General features: G+C 39.9%; 2 protein-coding genes and 2 non-coding genes across 5 annotated transcripts in view; 2 read left to right on the top strand and 2 right to left on the bottom strand.

The window, feature by feature from the left end:
• Nucleotides 1-9,984, bottom strand: part of syne2b (spectrin repeat containing, nuclear envelope 2b) — a 136,334-nt gene extending 126,350 nt beyond the window's left edge. Inside the window, 2 exon segments of the mRNA XM_047611357.1 lie at nucleotides 1,595-1,728; nucleotides 9,610-9,984. Of these exon segments, the coding sequence (XP_047467313.1) occupies nucleotides 1,595-1,682 (88 nt within the window). The 5' untranslated portion in view covers nucleotides 1,683-1,728; nucleotides 9,610-9,984.
• A 3,796-nt stretch (nucleotides 9,985-13,780) lies between these two features.
• On the top strand, nucleotides 13,781-18,209 carry gphb5 (glycoprotein hormone subunit beta 5). 2 transcript variants are annotated; one of them, XM_047611483.1, is made up of 3 exons: nucleotides 13,781-13,904; nucleotides 14,921-15,119; nucleotides 17,962-18,209. In XM_047611483.1, exons 1-3 carry the CDS (start codon nucleotides 13,876-13,878, stop codon nucleotides 18,151-18,153), a joined length of 420 nt encoding a protein of 139 aa, XP_047467439.1. In that variant the 5' UTR covers nucleotides 13,781-13,875; the 3' UTR covers nucleotides 18,154-18,209. The 2 variants fall into 2 exon arrangements, with proteins under 2 accessions (XP_047467439.1, XP_047467440.1); XM_047611484.1 differs by having other exon boundaries at nucleotides 13,792-13,904; nucleotides 14,924-15,119.
• On the top strand, nucleotides 15,325-15,397 carry trnaa-agc. The gene has a single exon. It is a non-coding gene; the product is annotated as a tRNA-Ala (tRNA).
• On the bottom strand, nucleotides 17,347-17,419 carry trnaa-agc. Its single transcript has one exon. It is a non-coding gene; the product is annotated as a tRNA-Ala (tRNA).
• Nucleotides 18,210-18,700: the final 491 nt, after the last annotated feature.

Raw genomic sequence — 18,700 nt, 5'->3', positions numbered from 1 at the left:
GAGCAGACGCACGCTCCCAGGTCCCTGGTTCTAAAAACAAACTTTCATTCAAAAGACAGAGAAGCTTTTATTTGAATTTTGATTCACTTGCTGATAAAAAACACCTGCTACCAAACGTGTTAAATCTTCAATCTGTTTCAGACAGATATCTCACATCTGATCAAAATAGTGTTTGTGTGTCTCTGCAGAAACCTCTAGCTTTACAACTACACTCCTACTTCTATTCCACAGCAGTGAAAGCGGCTACAGACAAACAGAAGAACTCACCCATGGTGGGATAACTCATGCTGACTCAGCAGGTGACCACAGCTAGTAAACATCAGTGCAAACTAAACGTCTTTTCCCTGCACAAACACATGCTTAACGCGCTGCAGATCCCACACGCAGCAGAAGAGGCAAAGAAAAAGTGATTTTGAAATTAGTCTGAGAGCAGTTCTCGTCTAACCAGCTAACAGTCTGCATTTCCAGCCTGCAGGGAAGCAGGTGAGCTCAGCCGAGCTCCACCTCCTTCAAATGTGACTCCGGTCCTCAGACCTGCCCAAACACGACCTGCAGCACGCCAGTGCCCCTGCAGCATCCTGGCTACTTCATGCTACATAAACTGGAAAATAGAGTCAGATTCAAACGGAGACCTGATTATCCAGGTTTCCACTTTCTTGTACTTCTGTGTACGTTCTGGTACTTTCTGCCCCAGTGAGCTGCAGCATGACTCTACTCCCACGTCACATCCTTCACATAAAGATAAATCCTGATTAAGACCGTGGTTTTTCTCCCTTAACACAGCCGACAACACGTCTGGCTCAGGTGAAAACACTGAACTACGTCAAGTGTTTTGACACAGTTGTTCACTCTAAAACGTTTCACATGATAAAACTGGATGATTCTTCTGTACAAAGAAATATCTGTTTAATCCTGACTGATGTAAACAGTGATAACAGTGTTACTTCATCCGTTCTGCACAATGGGCCACATCTACTGACATTTATGCTAAAATGCTTCATAAAAAAAATGTGAGGAGGAAAAACATAGTAGATAGAACAGTAGAATAGTGGAGCAATGAAATTTTTAACGTCTTGATCTTTTACATGATGTAAAAGTGGATCAGGAGAAAGGAGAGAGCCATCGAACCTGTCTGCAACCTCACCCAGCACCAGAGAAGAACATAGCAGTAAAACAGCCCCAAATCTTTCTGTGAATCAACAAAACATAGTTTATAATTGTATAAATAAGCAGTGGCTGACTGGATAAAGTGTCCCCCTCTAGTTTAAAGGCCGACTCATAACACTGAGAACAGATTATGACGTAGGAAGAAGAGGCCCCAGTTCAGCTTCAAAGTTTTGCTTCAGATGTTCAGATTGAAAACGCCCTGAGAGACAGCGAAGTGATGAGCAAGCAGCTTTTTATCATCTGCTCTTTGTCTCCAGGAGGCTCTTTGCAAAAATTAAAAGAATTAGCAAAGTGAAAGTTTCATCCTTGTGAGACACAACTGAGGCTTGATCGTTTTTTTTTTGCTGCCACTGCAAATCAAATAAAGACACAAGGATTTTTCTCTCCACACCTCAAACTTCTTTAAGGTTGAGAGGTTAAAACTGACCCTGCAGCAGCATGTGGACGTTGTCGATGTCCAGGGGCACGTAGCCCCTCTCCACCTCATCATCTCTGGAGTAGAAGTCTGACGACATACTTTCTCATCCACAGACTCCCGGCAGCATGGCCCCCGCCGCCTCTCTGCAAGATACAGGAACATCAGCGTTAGTGTTTTACAGTGAAGCAACAGAACCTAAAACATCAAACGTCTGATTTCAGACTCAAAAACTTTCATCCAAAACTACCAGAGCAAACTCAGAAACAGGACTTATGTGTCTCTGTAGTGTCAAAATAACTTCTTCCTATTGGGTTTTAATGTCAGCTGCCAAAAAAACAATAAGGTAGAAGGTACAAGAAGGTAGAGGAAGAAGGAGGTGCACAAAGAAGGTAGAAGAAGATACAAGGAGGTGCACAAAGAAAGTAGAAGAAGATACAAGGAGGTGCACAAAGAAGGTAGAAGAAGAAGATACAAGGAGGTGCACAAAGAAAGTAGAAGAAGATACAAGGAGGTGCACAAAGAAAGTAGAAGAAGATACAAGGAGGTGCACAAAGAAGGTAGAAGAAGAAGATACAAGGAGGTGCAAGAAGGTAGAAGAAGAAGATACAAGGAGGTGCACAAAGAAAGAAGAAGAAGATACAAGGAGGTGCACAAAGAAGGGAGAAGAAGATACAAGGAGGTGCACAAAGAAAGTAGAAGAAGAAGATACAAGGAGGTGCACAAAGAAAGTAGAAGAAGAAGATACAAGGAGGTGCACAAAGAAGGGAGAAGAAGAAGATACAAGGAGGTGCAAGAAGGTAGAAGAAGAAGATACAAGGAGGTGCACAAAGAAGGGAGAAGAAGATACAAGGAGGTGCAAGAAGGTAGAAGAAGAAAGTAAAAGGAGAAGGTGCAAGAAAGTAGAAGAAGAAGATACAAAGAGGTGCACAAAGAAAGTAGAAGAAGATACAAGGAGGTGCACAAAGAAAGTAGAAGAAGATACAAGGAGGTGCACAAAGAAGGTAGAAGAAGAAGATACAAGGAGGTGCAAGAAGGTAGAAGAAGAAGATACAAGGAGGTGCACAAAGAAAGAAGAAGAAGATACAAGGAGGTGCACAAAGAAAGAAGAAGAAGATACAAGGAGGTGCACAAAGAAAGAAGAAGATACAAGGAGGTGCACAAAGAAAGTAGAAGAAGATACAAGGAGGTGCACAAAGAAAGTAGAAGAAGAAGATACAAGGAGGTGCACAAAGAAAGTAGAAGAAGAAGATACAAGGAGGTGCACAAAGAAGGGAGAAGAAGAAGATACAAGGAGGTGCAAGAAGGTAGAAGAAGAAAGTAAAAGGAGAAGGTGCAAGAAGGTAGAAGAAGACTGGACTTCATTTATTAATGAACCAAAAGGTAAATTTACCTGTCTAGCATTTTTTTTTTCTTTTCAACTTGAAAATGTATTTAGAGTCTGAAACCGATATAAAACCAACACCAGTAATATAAAACTACACAAGCCCCATAAAGAATCACAAAGCTGTAAAACTAAAGCGCACAGATTTCCATTTATAAGTGAAAGTAACATTCATCTGGTCAGTATTACAGCTGTCGGCAGCAGAGTGGTGACGGATTTAGTGGTCGGATATAAAATGAACAGATCAACTGATGAATAAAAAATAAAAACAGACAGTAGAGTCCAGGAGGAGTTCATCTTTTAATCTAAAACTGTGTCAAGCGCTGAGCGTCTGGTTGAGTTTAGTCTTGTTGCACCGCGCCCTGATAGAGACTTAATCGTATCTGAGAAAAGTTTGACATTTCTTTCCAAACGTGTCTGAACCGAGGACACTTGTGTTTTGTCCAGTGTGTCTTTCCCTCCGAACACAAAGTGACACAGCGGTTTAGGAGCGGGGAACAGGTGAGGACGCCTAAATTAAACGGTGTGAAATAGCATCAAGCTTCACCGGCATGTCAAACCAAATGTCACATCAGGTCCAGTAGTAGCAGCGCTATGTTTTCTAACCAGCCCCAGGGAAAAGGACTTCACGGGCCAATTCAACACGGCTCAGTTTGTTCAACCTCCTCAATATCCCTGCAGGATCCGGCACGTTCAGAGTCACTATCAAATAACAGTTTTAACAGGTTCTTTCTGCTTTAGGCTGACAGATTTGAAGCATTTAAGGGTAAAGACATATATACACTGCCACACAAAGGTGTGGACACACCTTCTCATTGATGTGAATGAGGGGGTGTGTCCACACATTTGACTGGTGGTGTACAACATACAATAGTGTAGTGTGTTGTCTGGGATTGTAACGTCTTATCCCGTAATAACGAATGATATTCTCCTAGAAGTAAACAAAAGGGGAATTACAGCCTCGTGGGAGTTTGCTTCCTCCAACCAATCAAGCAGCTGCATGGATCCATAAACGTATGGTAGACATTTGGTTTCTTAACTTTTAGAGAAGTTAAGAAACATTTCATTTATTTATTTTCATAATTAGAGAATGATTTGTTGTGATTAGACCGTTTAATGCAAATTAACATAGTAGTTGCAGCGATAAAAGGAGGAAAAGAAGAAAGAGATGTGAACTAATCTCAAGTCTGAGGCGACGACAAATTGGAGCAAGTGACACAGTTGATTAAGATATGACGCCAACAGAGTTTTATAATTGTCTGACACAAGGAAACCACAACTTTAGTTCTTACCACCTAATTCTCCACACTGATAGGAGCCTTGGGTAAACGCAGATAAAGAAGAAACATCTAAGTCATCATTAAGTTTAACAAAAGTCCACGTTTCTGCCATATTTAAAGAGCTTCCATTGAAGTGACTGTAGAGAAGTTTAACCGGGAGGTCGACCTAATGCCTCATGTTAAATGGTCTTTAAAATTGTCTTTAAAGTTTTAGGAGTGGAATAGGAACATAAAATAAAGAGCAATATACGTCGACAGCTGTTGCAGAGCTTGAGGTCGAAACGCTCAGTTAGTCCTGAGTTTCATATGTGGCCAACAATTCATTAAAGTTTTAACTTTGTCAGACAATACACAAAAACTACTCTCAGTAACGTAGGTGAGTGCGTCCTCACTAGATGAATGCAACGTTATCTCTTCATAATCATGAGTCAACATCCAGTTCTTAATGTAATGCTGAAGCAGAGATGTCCAATCAGCTTTTTTTTGTGGCCAGATCCAATCCTGAACTTTTAATAAAGAGCATCAACCAATCGGATTCTCAATCAGATCTTAAACATCCTGCAGTTGGTTTGTTGTTGTTTGGCTGCAGCTTTTAACCTGAGCGGACTCCATGGATTTTGTTTCCTCTTCTGCGTCCAGTCTCCAGAAGAAGACGGACAAGTGTTGGAGGATCTGGGAACCTTTGCATTCCTTCTTACAGAAGCTATAACCCATCATCTGCTCCTGGAAGACAAGGACCGTCTATGACTGTCTATGTGCTTCTCCTTAGTTTGGGGTGGGACTTGTTGTTTTTTTCTTGTTTTCTATGTTGTGTTGTCTGTTTTTCTTAATGTTTGCATTCATACAATTGAATTTTGATACTAAAGGGACGTGGTTTGAGTTTATGGCAAACATAAAACAACTAACTACAAAATCTGGAGGTTTAAATAGGAAACTCTGTTGGTAAAACCCATCAAATACTTGCTTTTTTATGATCCTTTTTTTTTTATTTCAGCACAATATGCACATGTTCAATTCACGAGATATTAATAAAATAAAAAAATAAAAATTGCCTTGAACCAAAGTCTTCGATGCATGTTATTAACTTACAGAATCATCACTCGACCAACAGATTAAACCAATTTTTCTATTTAACAAATTTAATCCATCCTGTTTGCCACCATGTATTTTATCTACAGAACCCTCCAAATACAAAACGTCCATTCAGGATAAATACCATTGTGCCATGTTGAGTAACTGAGGTTGATTTCACTGAGTTGCTACTAGTCTCTTAGCAGCAGATCAAGATCACAGAAAATATATGTGACCAGACATAGACATAAAAATACGAGTCAAGGAAAAAATAGAATAAGATAAAAATAAAATAATCTTAAAATAGTATAAGAATGAGGTAGTAAAGTTACAAATAATATACCAAAAATACACAGTCTAATCTATAATCACAGAGATGAAATATATAGACATTTTAAAGTGTCTCAGTAGGTAAAGTTACAAAAAATATACTGAGCGCTGACAGAATACAACGATGAGGGACTGGAAGATCACAAACATCTTCTTAAAACTCTCCAGGTCCAGTTTCCTTTTTAAACATCATTTGGATACAAACCATGACCTGAATGACTGAGAACCTTCACAGACCAACTTAATACAACGGATCAGGTTTATCTGAACCCTGGAACTAATCGAGGCATCAGTGTCAGAACCTGAATATCTAATAACAGTCAATCATATAAGTGGGTCATAATTTGTCAAAGGTTACACACCCACCGAGCTGATCAACCTCTACACAAGAGCAGTGCTGTAACAAGCACGTGCTGTTTCTAAAAACACAACCTAGGAACTGAGGCAGTGCCCTTCAACGTTAATGTGAGCGCACACGGGGGGAGTTCAGCCACTGCAGCGGCATTTCAGAAATCCCAAGGCCTCGTGTCAGCTGCAGAGCGAGAGGGAGGTTTAAGACAAGGAGAGAGTCCTGGAACTAACTGGACTATTAGATATTATATATGCTAATACGTGCATTAGCAGCAACTAACAGAATTAACTAGTATTACGAGGGGAAGGGACGGATTCCCTGACCTAAAGTCATTAGTTAGTGCAGCTCTAATAGTAGAAACTGGGCAGTGGAAAAATCACAGGGTGGAGGCGTGAGGAGGCCACAACAACAACAGCTTCAGATGCTTTGTAAAATGTATTTATCCGAGGCTCACATAATTATTTACAGCAGCAGCCTGTGGGTAGACGCGCATTCACTCATATTCACACCTCTGAGCTCCATGAGTCAGCTGATATTACAAACAGAGAGAGGCCTGTAACACAAACAACGGTATGACTCACATTCCACACGCATTCACAACAAAGTAATAAAGTAAATCCTTCCCTGAAGATACAGGAGTAAAGGATTGTGCAGCAGTTTAAATTGTTTTTTGTCCCTTTGACAGGAATAAATCAGTCGCTTAGATATTGTGCGGGAATAAAGACGTCACACACAACATTTAAGATTATTATGACCTCGGCCTAAACTGTAGTTTGGGAAATCGGGAAATGATTATGAAAGAAGAAGATAGAAGGAGGAGGGAGGAAAGAAAGAATGAATACTTATAATAAGGAAGAGAAGAAAGAAGAAGACAACAACAATTATGTTTGTTATGGTATTTGTGCTAAATGGTTTTCATGCTGCTTGATATTACATGTGCCATGTATTTGATGCATGTACTGTACTGTGAGGAACTACATGTGCTGCATGAAGTTCTGTGTGCTTTTATATTATGTTCAGAATTAGAAACGTTTCTATTGCCAAGTATATTTTTACATACGAGGAATCTGCCTTGGTTTTTTGTTGCGTAAAAGATATAGAAAACAATCAAATAACATAAATCATCAATAACAATATACACACTAAAATATACAAAAAAAATATACAAAACATGTACAATGTACAGCATGTGATTGTAGTTCTGATACTAATGGTGAAGCTTTTGTGTTTTACATGCTTTCTGTGTTGTGTTGTTCTTTAAATGTGCACTAATGTGTCTCTTACGTTTCTCATATTTCTAAATTGCTGCTGCTTTTTAAAAATAATTTTATCCTTTTCTTTCCCCTTATCTTATACTGATAATATCTCGTGTTGTATTTAACTTTTCAGAAGCCCTTTACCACCTGACCAGGGACCACAGCTGAAAATGAGCTTAATTAGCTAAAGCTCAATTATTTACTGGCACCTTGTACAGTTAATTAACAGGGACTGTCCATGTCACAATAAACTAATAAAGTAAAGTAAGTGACCCCTTAAAGGTGCATTTAATGTGGTTAGCTATGAAAAACGTTTGAATCTATGGACAGTGCTGATAACAACATGTCAGCGACGGCTTCTGCAGCTTTACGTGACCTGAAAATAACCTCAAGGAGACAGATATGAGTTCTATTTACATTATGCAGCCACAGCTAATGTAGTCACTGCTGCTCTTTATTCTACTTCTATGTTACTTTACCTCAGTGCTGTGCGGTCACATGTCCTCTGTTAATTAATCCTAATTGGTTTTGTTATGTTGTTAACCCCTTCAAGGACCCAACATAAATGTACTCATCAACAAGAGCTCATCATCTGCCTTTTTCACCCTGAAAACACATCACGAGTTCTTCCAGTGTTGTGAAGATCAGTCATCGATCCACAACCTTCCAACCAAAACCCTGTCACTGATACTCGCTGGTTCCTCCTCTCTGACTCTGAGTGACCTTTCCTTTCCATATTTTAGTCCTAGCTCTGAGCTAAAAGAAGCGAAGGCGACCAAGCGCAGCCTGAACCTATTATTATTTGCCTGTAAAGTCATGGGCCACACATTAATCCTCTTATGCTACGTTCACACCAGCAGCAATAGAGCTTCCTCGAGACGTTTTAATGGAAGCTGTCGATATGAAGCATCCGAAAGAAGCAATATCACTCAGCAGCACAGGCAGCGTGTGCAGAGGCTGTAAACAGACACCTGTGGAAACCACTTCTTCCTCATTCCCGTTCAGCCTCAGTTTTGATCCGGTGTCATGACTCCACGCAAGAACAACACATTCTTATTAAATGTCGCTGAACCTGTCACACAGAACTTTCTGAGACACACCCCGTCACACATGATAATTCTGTGCTCTGAAATGACTCAAAAACACAAACAGAGGACAATATCCTGCGGGCAGACGTCCAGACGAATGCACTGTAATACACAGATATCTGCACGTTATCACCTCAGAGAGTTAAGGTCTTTCTCTTAGATAGAAAAACAGCGACGAAAGAACAACACATTTTGTAAACAAGCACTGAAAACTTCCTCACATCCCACAATGTCACAGTATTATAAGGTATTTCAAATACCTGAGGACATTAAGAAAACATTTAATATTTATATCAAGTCGATAGAGGCAGCGTGAGGCTTTGCTCCATGTTCAATGTTGCAAGAGGGGTTTATAGAACAAAACCATGAGTTCTAGGATCTCAATACAACTTACAACAACTTATACAACTTAAAACGGGGCTTATTGCTTCTGGATCTACTGCTAAAGTCTAGGGGGAGTTGTATTTACCTTAGTTTAAAAAACTAAACTTAAGAAGCAAAACGCAAACTTGAGGTTTGTGCAGCAACATTTTGTACCTTTAATAATCATTTTTATCTCACTTTATTCTATTTTTCATCAGTCTAAGCTAACATACTGTTCAAACAACTAAATGTCCCATTGGGGATCAATGAAGTCTTATCATATCTTATCTTAAATATGTTAAAATATATTATATCTAGACTCTGAAACAGAATTCGGGTTCAAAAAGTCGTGCATTAAATATGGGGTGACACAATAAAACGTCCGTCTAATTAGACTAAAACAGTAATCAAAATACTAAATAAATAGACATTAAATAGACTAGGGGAGTTATTAAAAACGGCTCTGATAAGAAAGTGTTTGCATGTCCTCACACTCTAAAGAACTACAAGGCTAAACACTTGTTCAGCCAATGCTTCATGTAGAATAACCTTATTCAAGTAGTTTTTTTAAAATCCCTGCTGTGTGAAGTGGTACTAAGTGCTGTGCCTCTGACCACAGGAATGTGAGATTGTGTCGCTGTTATGAAGCTGTCAGGGCCAGAAATAGTAGCAGGGAACACGTGTGTGCAGCCTGTTTCAGATCAGTAGTGAGTCCTTGAGGAAGACCTGAGGACTTTTTTAATAAGCCAGATAACAAGTGGATTCTCTGCAGGTTTAAGAAAGAAACACTGAGACTGACAAAACACTTACTGCAGGATCACATCCACTAACTAATGCATTCTTCACAGTTGCACACGCTGCGTTTATTCTAAATAATACATTCAAGATGTTTCTTGTACTTACATGCAGAAAAAAAACCAGAGTGCGTGTTTTGGCTGAAGGTGGAGGTCCAGGCGCTAATGATGAAGTCCAATGTGGAAGACCAGATCTGGCTCTGTTGTCGTTGGTGGTTTGACAGATCTGGAGGCGACTGAGCTCCAGGACGGGCCGGACTGTCACCGGAGAAGCCAGAGCCATCGCGGGGCCGAGCAGGAAAAACTCTGTGGGACACTAAATATAGAAACCAGCCGGGGTCCAACACACATACCCTGCTCCGCTTTGGCTCAGGCGGCTGAAACCTGGGTTAAAGGTCCAGCTCCAACAAGAGCAAAGCCCGATTTAACATTTAACGTCATCTCAGTCTGGAAAGCTCCCAAAACCCAGGGATATGACACGGTTTCTGCAGGTGTCAACACGTCTGAGACATTTTTAAGACCATTATGATTTTTAACTACACTAAGTCCCAGAGAAGAATTTCTTTCAAAACAGCAAAAATTATTGTCATTAAAGTGTCCATCAGGACATACCTGAGGGGGGCTCCACTAATGAGGAACAGGAATGAATGGATGTAAGAATTCAAGACTTGACTGACTGTAATTTAACACCTACAATGCAAAATATGCTCATATTTAAGACATTTTAAAGCCTTACACTGGGATTTTAAGACTTTATAAGACTCCGCAATAAAATCCTCGCATCCACAGCCAAAAAGCAAAAATAAAGAGGGACACATGAAGACAAAACATTTAAGAAAAACTAATGACTTTGTTAATTTTATGCTAGAAAGAAGAAGCTAGTTAGCGCGACAGCTTCTAGCTAAAGTAACCGTCTTAGCTAACAATTACGACGTTAGCCAACATTTATTAAAAATGAACCACACTCTAAAACAGATGCAGTTATTTTTTTGTATGAGTCATTAAACATTTTAACACCAAAACGAAACGTTAAAACATAAATTAATACGTTTGTTTGACTTTTTTTTCTTTACCAGAGTCAGAGTTCGAATTTCACCGCGGTTTGATATTAGAACGCTTCCGTGCGCATGCGCATCTGAGAAACGTAGACACGTAGTCATGTGACTAGAAATCGTCAGAAAATCAGGAAATTAAGTACAAATAACATAAAAGGCTGATTTATTTGTTAAAAATATTTATTTATGTATTTATTATTTTATTTATATTCTCACAAGATCCAGAAAAAAAATAAAAAGAAAAAGAAAATTGAAATATTTTTTGTATATTATGCGTTGTATTATGCATGTTGTAAAACTATTGTCCTTTACGCTTCTTTGTAATTATTTTATATTGCTATCTTTTTTTTTTTTTACTTATTGTTACCGTATGAATAAAAATATTAATGTATTAGATACCTTACAGCCCTCAGTATGTTGAGGTCAGCATCCATATAAGCCCGGTAGTAATGAAGTAATGAAGTGAAAGTGGGACTACGGCACAGATTACAGCAGGATTTGCTTGAACCAGCTGCTCTACCAGCAGGCTATATGTTTTACTGGGTGCTCTAGTTTGGGGTCAGGGGTCAGAGGTCACGCAGGCTGCCTCAGCAGTTCAGGACACCACTGAGCCCTGTGTCGAGCTCCCGTGACCTCATGCATGGCAGGTTGTACATGTTCCTCTACACATGTAAAGATTAAACTTACTTTACTTTAAGTTCTAGCTTTATACATGTTTATAATAATAAATCCAATCATAATGAATACACATCTCCCTGTTCATCTCCACATACAGTAAACCTCTGACAGTAAACTATGTCAGACCTGAGTATGATGGGAACAGGTGTTTGGAGAGTATCACCCCTGAGCACCAGAGGTCAGTATAAGATCATTTTACCTGCAGAGCTGCTGGCGTCTGCAGGAGAAACCACACGATTTCTAACTGTATGCGTCTTTTCTTCTGTGTCCTGCATGAAGAAATGTCCCAGCGCCGCCTGTAATGATTAAAGCTGTAATAAGAGTCACAACATTGACGATTAACTTCAATCAGATGCTATTTATCCGGCTTTTAAACCAAACTGAAAAAGAAGAATTAGCTTATCAGTGTTTTATTGTGTTTTACATAATAGATGAGCTTCACAAACTAAATGACTGACTTCACACTCAGTGACATAATCAACCTCAGAATGATTTCATTCACAAAATCTTCTTCATGTGATTAAAAAAGTCATGAAATTCCCCCGATTTTTCAAAGAAATGTCTTTTTGGGGTCCTAATAGATAGATCCTCCTCTAATAACTTTCCTTCTGTTTAATATGTTAAACCATCTGAACTCACTCTCTTAGACTTTAATGATCCTCACAGGAATTCACAGTGGCTCAGTTACACATAAAATATATATATATATATATATATATATATATAAAATAAAAATAAAATCAATAATAGAATAAAAGTAGAAGAAAAAAATGTAGGAAAATAAAATAGTATAAGCAAAAATGTATAAAATTAGTATTTGAACAAATGCACAAAAATGTACAAGAAATCGAGACAGAAGTGAATATATATATTATTTATATCCATTAATAAGGATGAATAATGTGCATTAACGTGAATAACATGGAGTTATCTGTTGCAGAAAGAGGAGCAGCTGCACGGCTGGAAGAGAAATTTCACCTTAGATCTAAAAGTTTTACAATATTAATATCAGTATAAATATTAATAAAGCCTCAGAACTGGACCTGATGTCTGATGTCAAACCTTTTTTTATCATCAACTTCGTTTCCTCACAGTACCAAGTATATTCATTATATTCATGTGCTATTCTGCTGTTCTCTGCTACTGTGTTTTTATTGTATATGTTGTATTTTATTGTGTATATGCTGCTATCGTTTTTATTTTTATTGCTCCTGAACCAAAGAGCTGCCAAACTGTATTTCAATGTTTTTCACCAGACAATGACAAAAAAACTTCTTATTCTTCATATTCTAATTACATGAAATGGATCAGAAACAACTGCTGAGTGAAACTTTTTAAAGAAACGTTTATGGATTTAAGACCCTAAATCCTCTTTATCAGTGTTAAAGCTCCAGAAACACGAAGTGAAGAGTCGGTCGTCATCGGCGTAATAAGGATTTTCTTTATCACATATTTACACTTCAGTTTCTTTTCTTTTCTTATGACTAACATTGTTTTTTCTTCTTCACTCCAGCAGTTATAGGAGAACAGCAAAATGAAACAGTATTTACCCACTTTGTTTGGTTGTAATATAGCTTTTTATATATTTTTATATTCTTATTTTTTATTCTTTAGTTCCACATGTGCTCTGTCTGTGATGCTGAATGTCTCTGCTGCTGTGAATGAATAAAGGCTTATCTTATCTTATCTTATCTTATCTTATCTTATCTTATCTTATCTTATCTTATCTTAGCTTATCTTCAGTACACATCATTCTACTGATTCTCTCTTCTCTGGAAGGAGGGAGTAACTTCTTAGAGATGACACCACGTCCTCAGGCTTCTCCTTGAACTGATCAGTTTCTCCACTCATTCATGCATGAACACAACCAGTTTACTAAAACTAATATTTGTCTGTGCGTTATGAAAGGGCCTAAAGTGAAGATTATAAATTAAAGTCGTCCCGGGTGGATCTTGGCTGCTCTTTGGTTTGACAGGTGAACCTCCGTGTTTAATCTGGCTTTAATTGCTTTGGCCTCATCTTTACTTTTAAAAAGATTCATTTCCCAAACCACAGCCTGGAGGCTGGTGGAGAGGAGGTGGGGGGGTCATTTTGTTGATGAGGAGCTACTCCTCTTCCTCCTCCTCCTCCTCTGACTCACGCCGTGAAGCCTCCAGACGACGGCCGGCTTTGTCTCCGTGTGTGCAGACGTGTCGTGAATGTCGTTGGAACAAAGTAGGAACAGAAAGAGACAACGTGTCAGGATATAAGGAGCTCAGGGGTGAAATCCTTCCAGCCGACATGTGAGAACAGGAGCCGGGTCTGTTTCTGGAGCCGGATAATTGAGCCGAGAGGAGACGCAGGTAGGAACCGAGCTGGAGTGTGTTGTTCCACCTCTTCCATGTGAATGACTGCGAACAAAAGGCAGATTCACTCCTTAATCAAGCTAATGGAACGGGAAGAAGCCGTGATGGGCAGTGACAGGTAGAAGGGCCTCGGGGGGGTGGGGGGTTGATGGGGGGGGGGGGCTTCAGCCCGATGACTGGCAGGACGCAGGCCCATAAAAGCCTGGTTCTGTCAGATCCTTCAGCAGATGGTTCAGGTCTGACGACGTCGCTGCAGAGATTTAGAAAAGTTGGAAAGTGGAAACGCTGCGTTCAGAGATGAGTCTTCAGAGGACGAGGTCACACAGGTGAGAGGAAACGTTTACCGACTCAAATATGTTCCATCTTTGATTGTTATTTTGTGTTAAACTACATTTAACTCGTCTATCAATGCACATATGGACCTGGTCCGTGGAGGTAGGTGCTTATTCAAGGCCACAGACATTAGAAGACACAACTCCAACTGTACATTTTATAGTTTATGTTAATTGGACCTTGAATATTTTGTCTTGTTTTGTTCATATATTCAAATCAGTGACCACCAGCTACAGTTTACATTCAGACATTAGACCCGTTTTATTTATTCTCATTTCTGTCAAATGAATTAAGAGATTTCTTAAAATTTCTCAATTTTTAAAAATACAGATAAAATATTACAGAAAATAATAATGAAACAGTGCAGGGAGCCTCCAGCTTAGAATATTATTATAATATTATTATATATTAACATAAAACATTTATATGACGACATATAAATGTCTGGTGACGAACAACAACAACAATAATAATACACAAATAAAAACAGAAAAAGTCAGAAACTTGTTGCTGGTAACAAGCGATAATATTTGGTTCTTGCTCTAATAAGAGGAAATAAACTCCACCTAAAACATCTGAATCAATAGTTCTGTTCACACTCAAACCCTCAACCAGACGCTTAGAACCGAAGACTTGAATAAAACGTTTTCAAGAACTAAATAATCCAGGTTTCCTTCTTTGAGTTTTGGGTTTTTGGATAAAATGTGACCTGAACTTTATCTGCCTCATCTCTGGTAATGTTGTTATTGTTGCTGCTGTTTTTGTTGCTGTTGTTGTTGTTGTTGTTATCTTTCTAAAATCATTGTGGTTTCCCTCATTCTCAGTGATGTGAAGCTACACTGACATAAAATACAAAGTGAAATAAAGATTAAAACAAACTGAGCTGTGCTCTATGGATCAGTTGGTTTCAGAACGATGTCTTTAAATGTCCTGGAGTGATGAGACTGAGTCGTGTTTAGGAGATGGTTCCTAAAAGCAGATTTCATTAGACCCCCTTTGCTCCCTGCAGCAGGTCTGGGCCGGTACTGGTCTGGGTTCTGCTCTGGGTCTCGCTCCACCCAGGTTCCCCTGTCGCCGTGACGGCCGTGAACCTGCGGCGTTTCATCGGCTGCGCCGTCCGGGAGTTCACCTTCCTGGCCAAGAAGCCCGGCTGTGGAGGCCTGCACATCACCACCGACGCCTGCTGGGGGCGCTGCGAGACCTGGGAGGTGAGGGGGGGGGGACACGCAGCTACTGTACAAGGACAAGTAGATGGGATTCAAACTAGTGACCTTACAGACTGATGACGCAACAAACCACCAGCAACGTTAATCAAGTGACATGAGTTTAACCCTGTAACGTTCCTCTGGGTGTTTTATCTCTTTAAACCAATCACAGCTCGAGTAAATGCTGCATGATGCAATATGAAAACATGGGGGATTAGCTCAAATGGTAGAGCGCTCGCTTAGCATGCGAGAGGCAGCGGGATCGATGCCCGCATCCTCCAAAGCTTTGTCTCCTATTTCCCCACAGAGGGACAGATAAAGGTTGTTCTGCTCTGTTCTATTGATTAAAGTCAGTATAAGATTCAACCGACACATTTCAGAATAAAAACATTCAGGCAAATCTCAGAACCTGTTAATTATTAACTGTGTGTCAACTTTGATTCCTCCAGAACTAAACTTTACTCTGGCTACGTCCTAAATGGGAGGATGTTTTTGGTTTTTTGCCAGGAGATGTCAATCATCATGATGTCACATCCTGTTTTTATAGCGTCAAGTAAAATGACAAATCGATAAAAACGTATATGACGTATACTTTACCTCCATGTTAGTGAACTACATCATCAAACATGCTTTAAATTCATGCACGAGCTCCAATTTGCAAAAAAGGCTGGAATGATAAGAGATTAAGACACAATCAGGACGTCCCAGAGACGACTGAACTATTTACCAGGACTCGAGCTGCTCTCAGTCTGTAAAAGTCTCCGTTTCAAGAGAGAGGAGACGATCTGAGCAACTTCACCGAAGCACGTGTTCAGTATCAGCTTCCATCTGAAGACGGAGACTCAGACAAACAGATACTCGGATGGAGAGACAGGTGGTCCCCACGGAGACAATTTGTTTTGGGTTTCCTCCTCCTCTACAGGGAGGTGAGAGCAAGGTCAGAGGCCGGGGAGGGATTCAGAGACAGAGAGGGAGAGGGAGGTGTCTACAATCCTCCAGCATCTAACGGTGGTGAGACATAATAAGGAGGAGACACTGAAGAGACTCCAGTTTCCTGTGGAGCTGGTGTGTATGTGAGCAGAGGCCTCGGCTTTGTTTCTGCCTGGATCCCCTCAGGGAGACGACTCCTCTACTCCTCTCTGAGTCTGCTCTGCCCATCAGGGAGGTCAGAGACACAGAGACACAGAGACAGAGCCGATGTCTCGCCGTAGGGACGGACTGGAGGACAGTCACCAGGAGCTCAGGGGTTAAACCTACAGGAACTTTTATTACAGTTACACCGGATTAAAGTCCTGCTGCAGCGAGACTAGAGCCCATTAACAGGAGCTTTGCATGTGTCACAAATCCCCCAAATTACACCGAGCAGAAGAAAATAATCCATTAAATAAGAAATGTCTAATAAGGTGGATTTGTTTCCTGAGACAAATCTGTCTCTGTCTCAGACTTAGATGCAACAGAAAAGATAATATCTGAGCCAGAGCCTGAAACCAGAAGAAAACATTCAACTTTACTGCAAAGGCAACAATTAAGATCTAACACACGTCGTTTAGTTTACAGTCTTCATGCTAAGCTAACCGTCCGCTGGCTGCACCAAGAATGTTGTTAATCCCAAAAACTAAAGATAAAACAAGACAACGAATTGAAAATGTAAAATAGGTAAATTTACCTTTAATGTATGAAAACAGAAACCAGAAAGAATAAGAGAAAACAGTTGTTATTTGATTCATATAAAAGGAGATGGTTTAAAGACCTTAGAGACGAGCCCACGAGTCCAGACTGAGGTAGAACGGAGAGAATGACAATTTAAATCATGATTGATGTTTAATGGGGCCTCGTAGAAATCAAGTGGACGCCATGACACCTCCTCTGAAACATGTAGTCCACTAACATGGATGGAGGGGGCGGGGCTTATGTGACCTCTACCTGGGACATGAAACTAAAACACTAAAGTACAATTTCATACATTTTTCATTTTACGTGATGACTGACGGCTACTAAATGAGTTAACTTTTTATCATTTTAGTCTTTTTACAAAAAAAAACTCATGTTTAGGACGTAGCCAGAGTAACTGAATGCTGTTGATGAACATGTTGGAGCTCATTCATGGTCTTTGTCTCTATTGAAAGACAAGACAATTTGCCTGATTTTTTTTTTATTTTGACAGAAAGTGTTGGTTGAATCCTGTAATGACTTTCAGTCTCACTAAGTGGAAATTAAACTGAAGAAGCTTTGGAGGATGCGGGCATCGATCCCACTACCTCTCGCATGCTAAGCGAGCGCTCTACCATTTGAGCTAATCCCCCATATAACACTGACCCTGGAATCAGGAATCAGAAGAAAATGATGTATGATTGGTCCAAAACACTGCTACTGTCACTAAAACCACCCAGAGGAATGTTAAAGGGTTAAAATGAGATTGCCAGCAAATTATATTTTAATATGTAATTAGCTCGCAACACTTCAACACTGGGTCTGTGGGGAATAAAGACAGTAGTTGGTAGTTAGCACTTATGAAGCCTGAATCCAGAATGGTGCTTTGTTCAAGAAGAAATCAGTTCTTTTCTTTGTAACTGGTGTAGTTAGCGTTAAAGATGCTAGTTAAAACAAAACCAACAGGTGGCAAATGCAACAGGTGCGATAAGCAACAAAATGGGAAGCTGGTGATGGAGTCAGCAGCTCTTGGTCAGAAGGAACTTGAGTCTGTTTTAAACCTCCTGCCGTCGGCTAGGCTAGTTAGCTGGTGTCTAGTTGCTAGTTGGTAGCTAAATGTGTTTTTCCTGGGGTCATGACACAAGGGACTGTAACGTCTCATCCTGTGTAACGCTGAATGTTCTGGTCCGTCCAGAAACCGGTCGTGGAGCCTCCCTACATCGAGTCCCACCAGCGGGTTTGCACCTACAACGAGACCCGTCTGGTGACCGTGAGGCTGCCCAACTGCCAGCCGTCCGTGGACCCGGCCTACACCTACCCCGTGGCCCTGAGGTGCGACTGTGGAGTCTGCCAGACGAGCACCACTGAATGCATAACCTCCGTGTGACGTCCCGACGGCCAGAAACCGTCCCTCTTTACCTTTAGTCGCCAAGAAACCGTCTAAAGCTCTGTCTCTGCAGCCTAAAACATTCTAATTCATTTCAACTCATACTCAGCTTCTACATGAACAAAATGCTTGTTTAACACCAATAAAAATCAACAATGGGCAACCGTGGACCTTTTATGTGACTTCAATCCACTGTATCATTTCATTTCATTCCATATCACCATGACTCTATGAATTACAATACTTTAAGTATTAAGTAAATCTACTTTCGTTAACATGGTGCCTGGTGTTGTATCTATGTTCATTAGAACTAAAATACAGACCTTTATATAAAACATCTGCCAGTTTAGCCACTGAAAGTTTCCAAATAAAAACTCTTTAAGGAGGAGACTTTAAGTTTTAAGGTACATTAATTAAGTTTTGTGGTACAAGATGCAAATTTTACAAGTGAAACCTGTTTATTTAAGCTTATTAACTTCTCAAGTTCATATGATGCATAAACTTAGCAAATTCCATCAATAGTAACGAGCTACAATGTCCCTAATTA

The sequence above is a fragment of the Mugil cephalus genome, chromosome 17 (genome assembly GCF_022458985.1).
Source record: "Mugil cephalus isolate CIBA_MC_2020 chromosome 17, CIBA_Mcephalus_1.1, whole genome shotgun sequence".
In the NCBI taxonomy this organism is placed as follows: Eukaryota; Metazoa; Chordata; class Actinopteri; order Mugiliformes; family Mugilidae; genus Mugil; species Mugil cephalus.
Note: the sequence above shows the minus strand (reverse complement) of the source record. Positions and strands in the feature narration are given on the sequence as shown.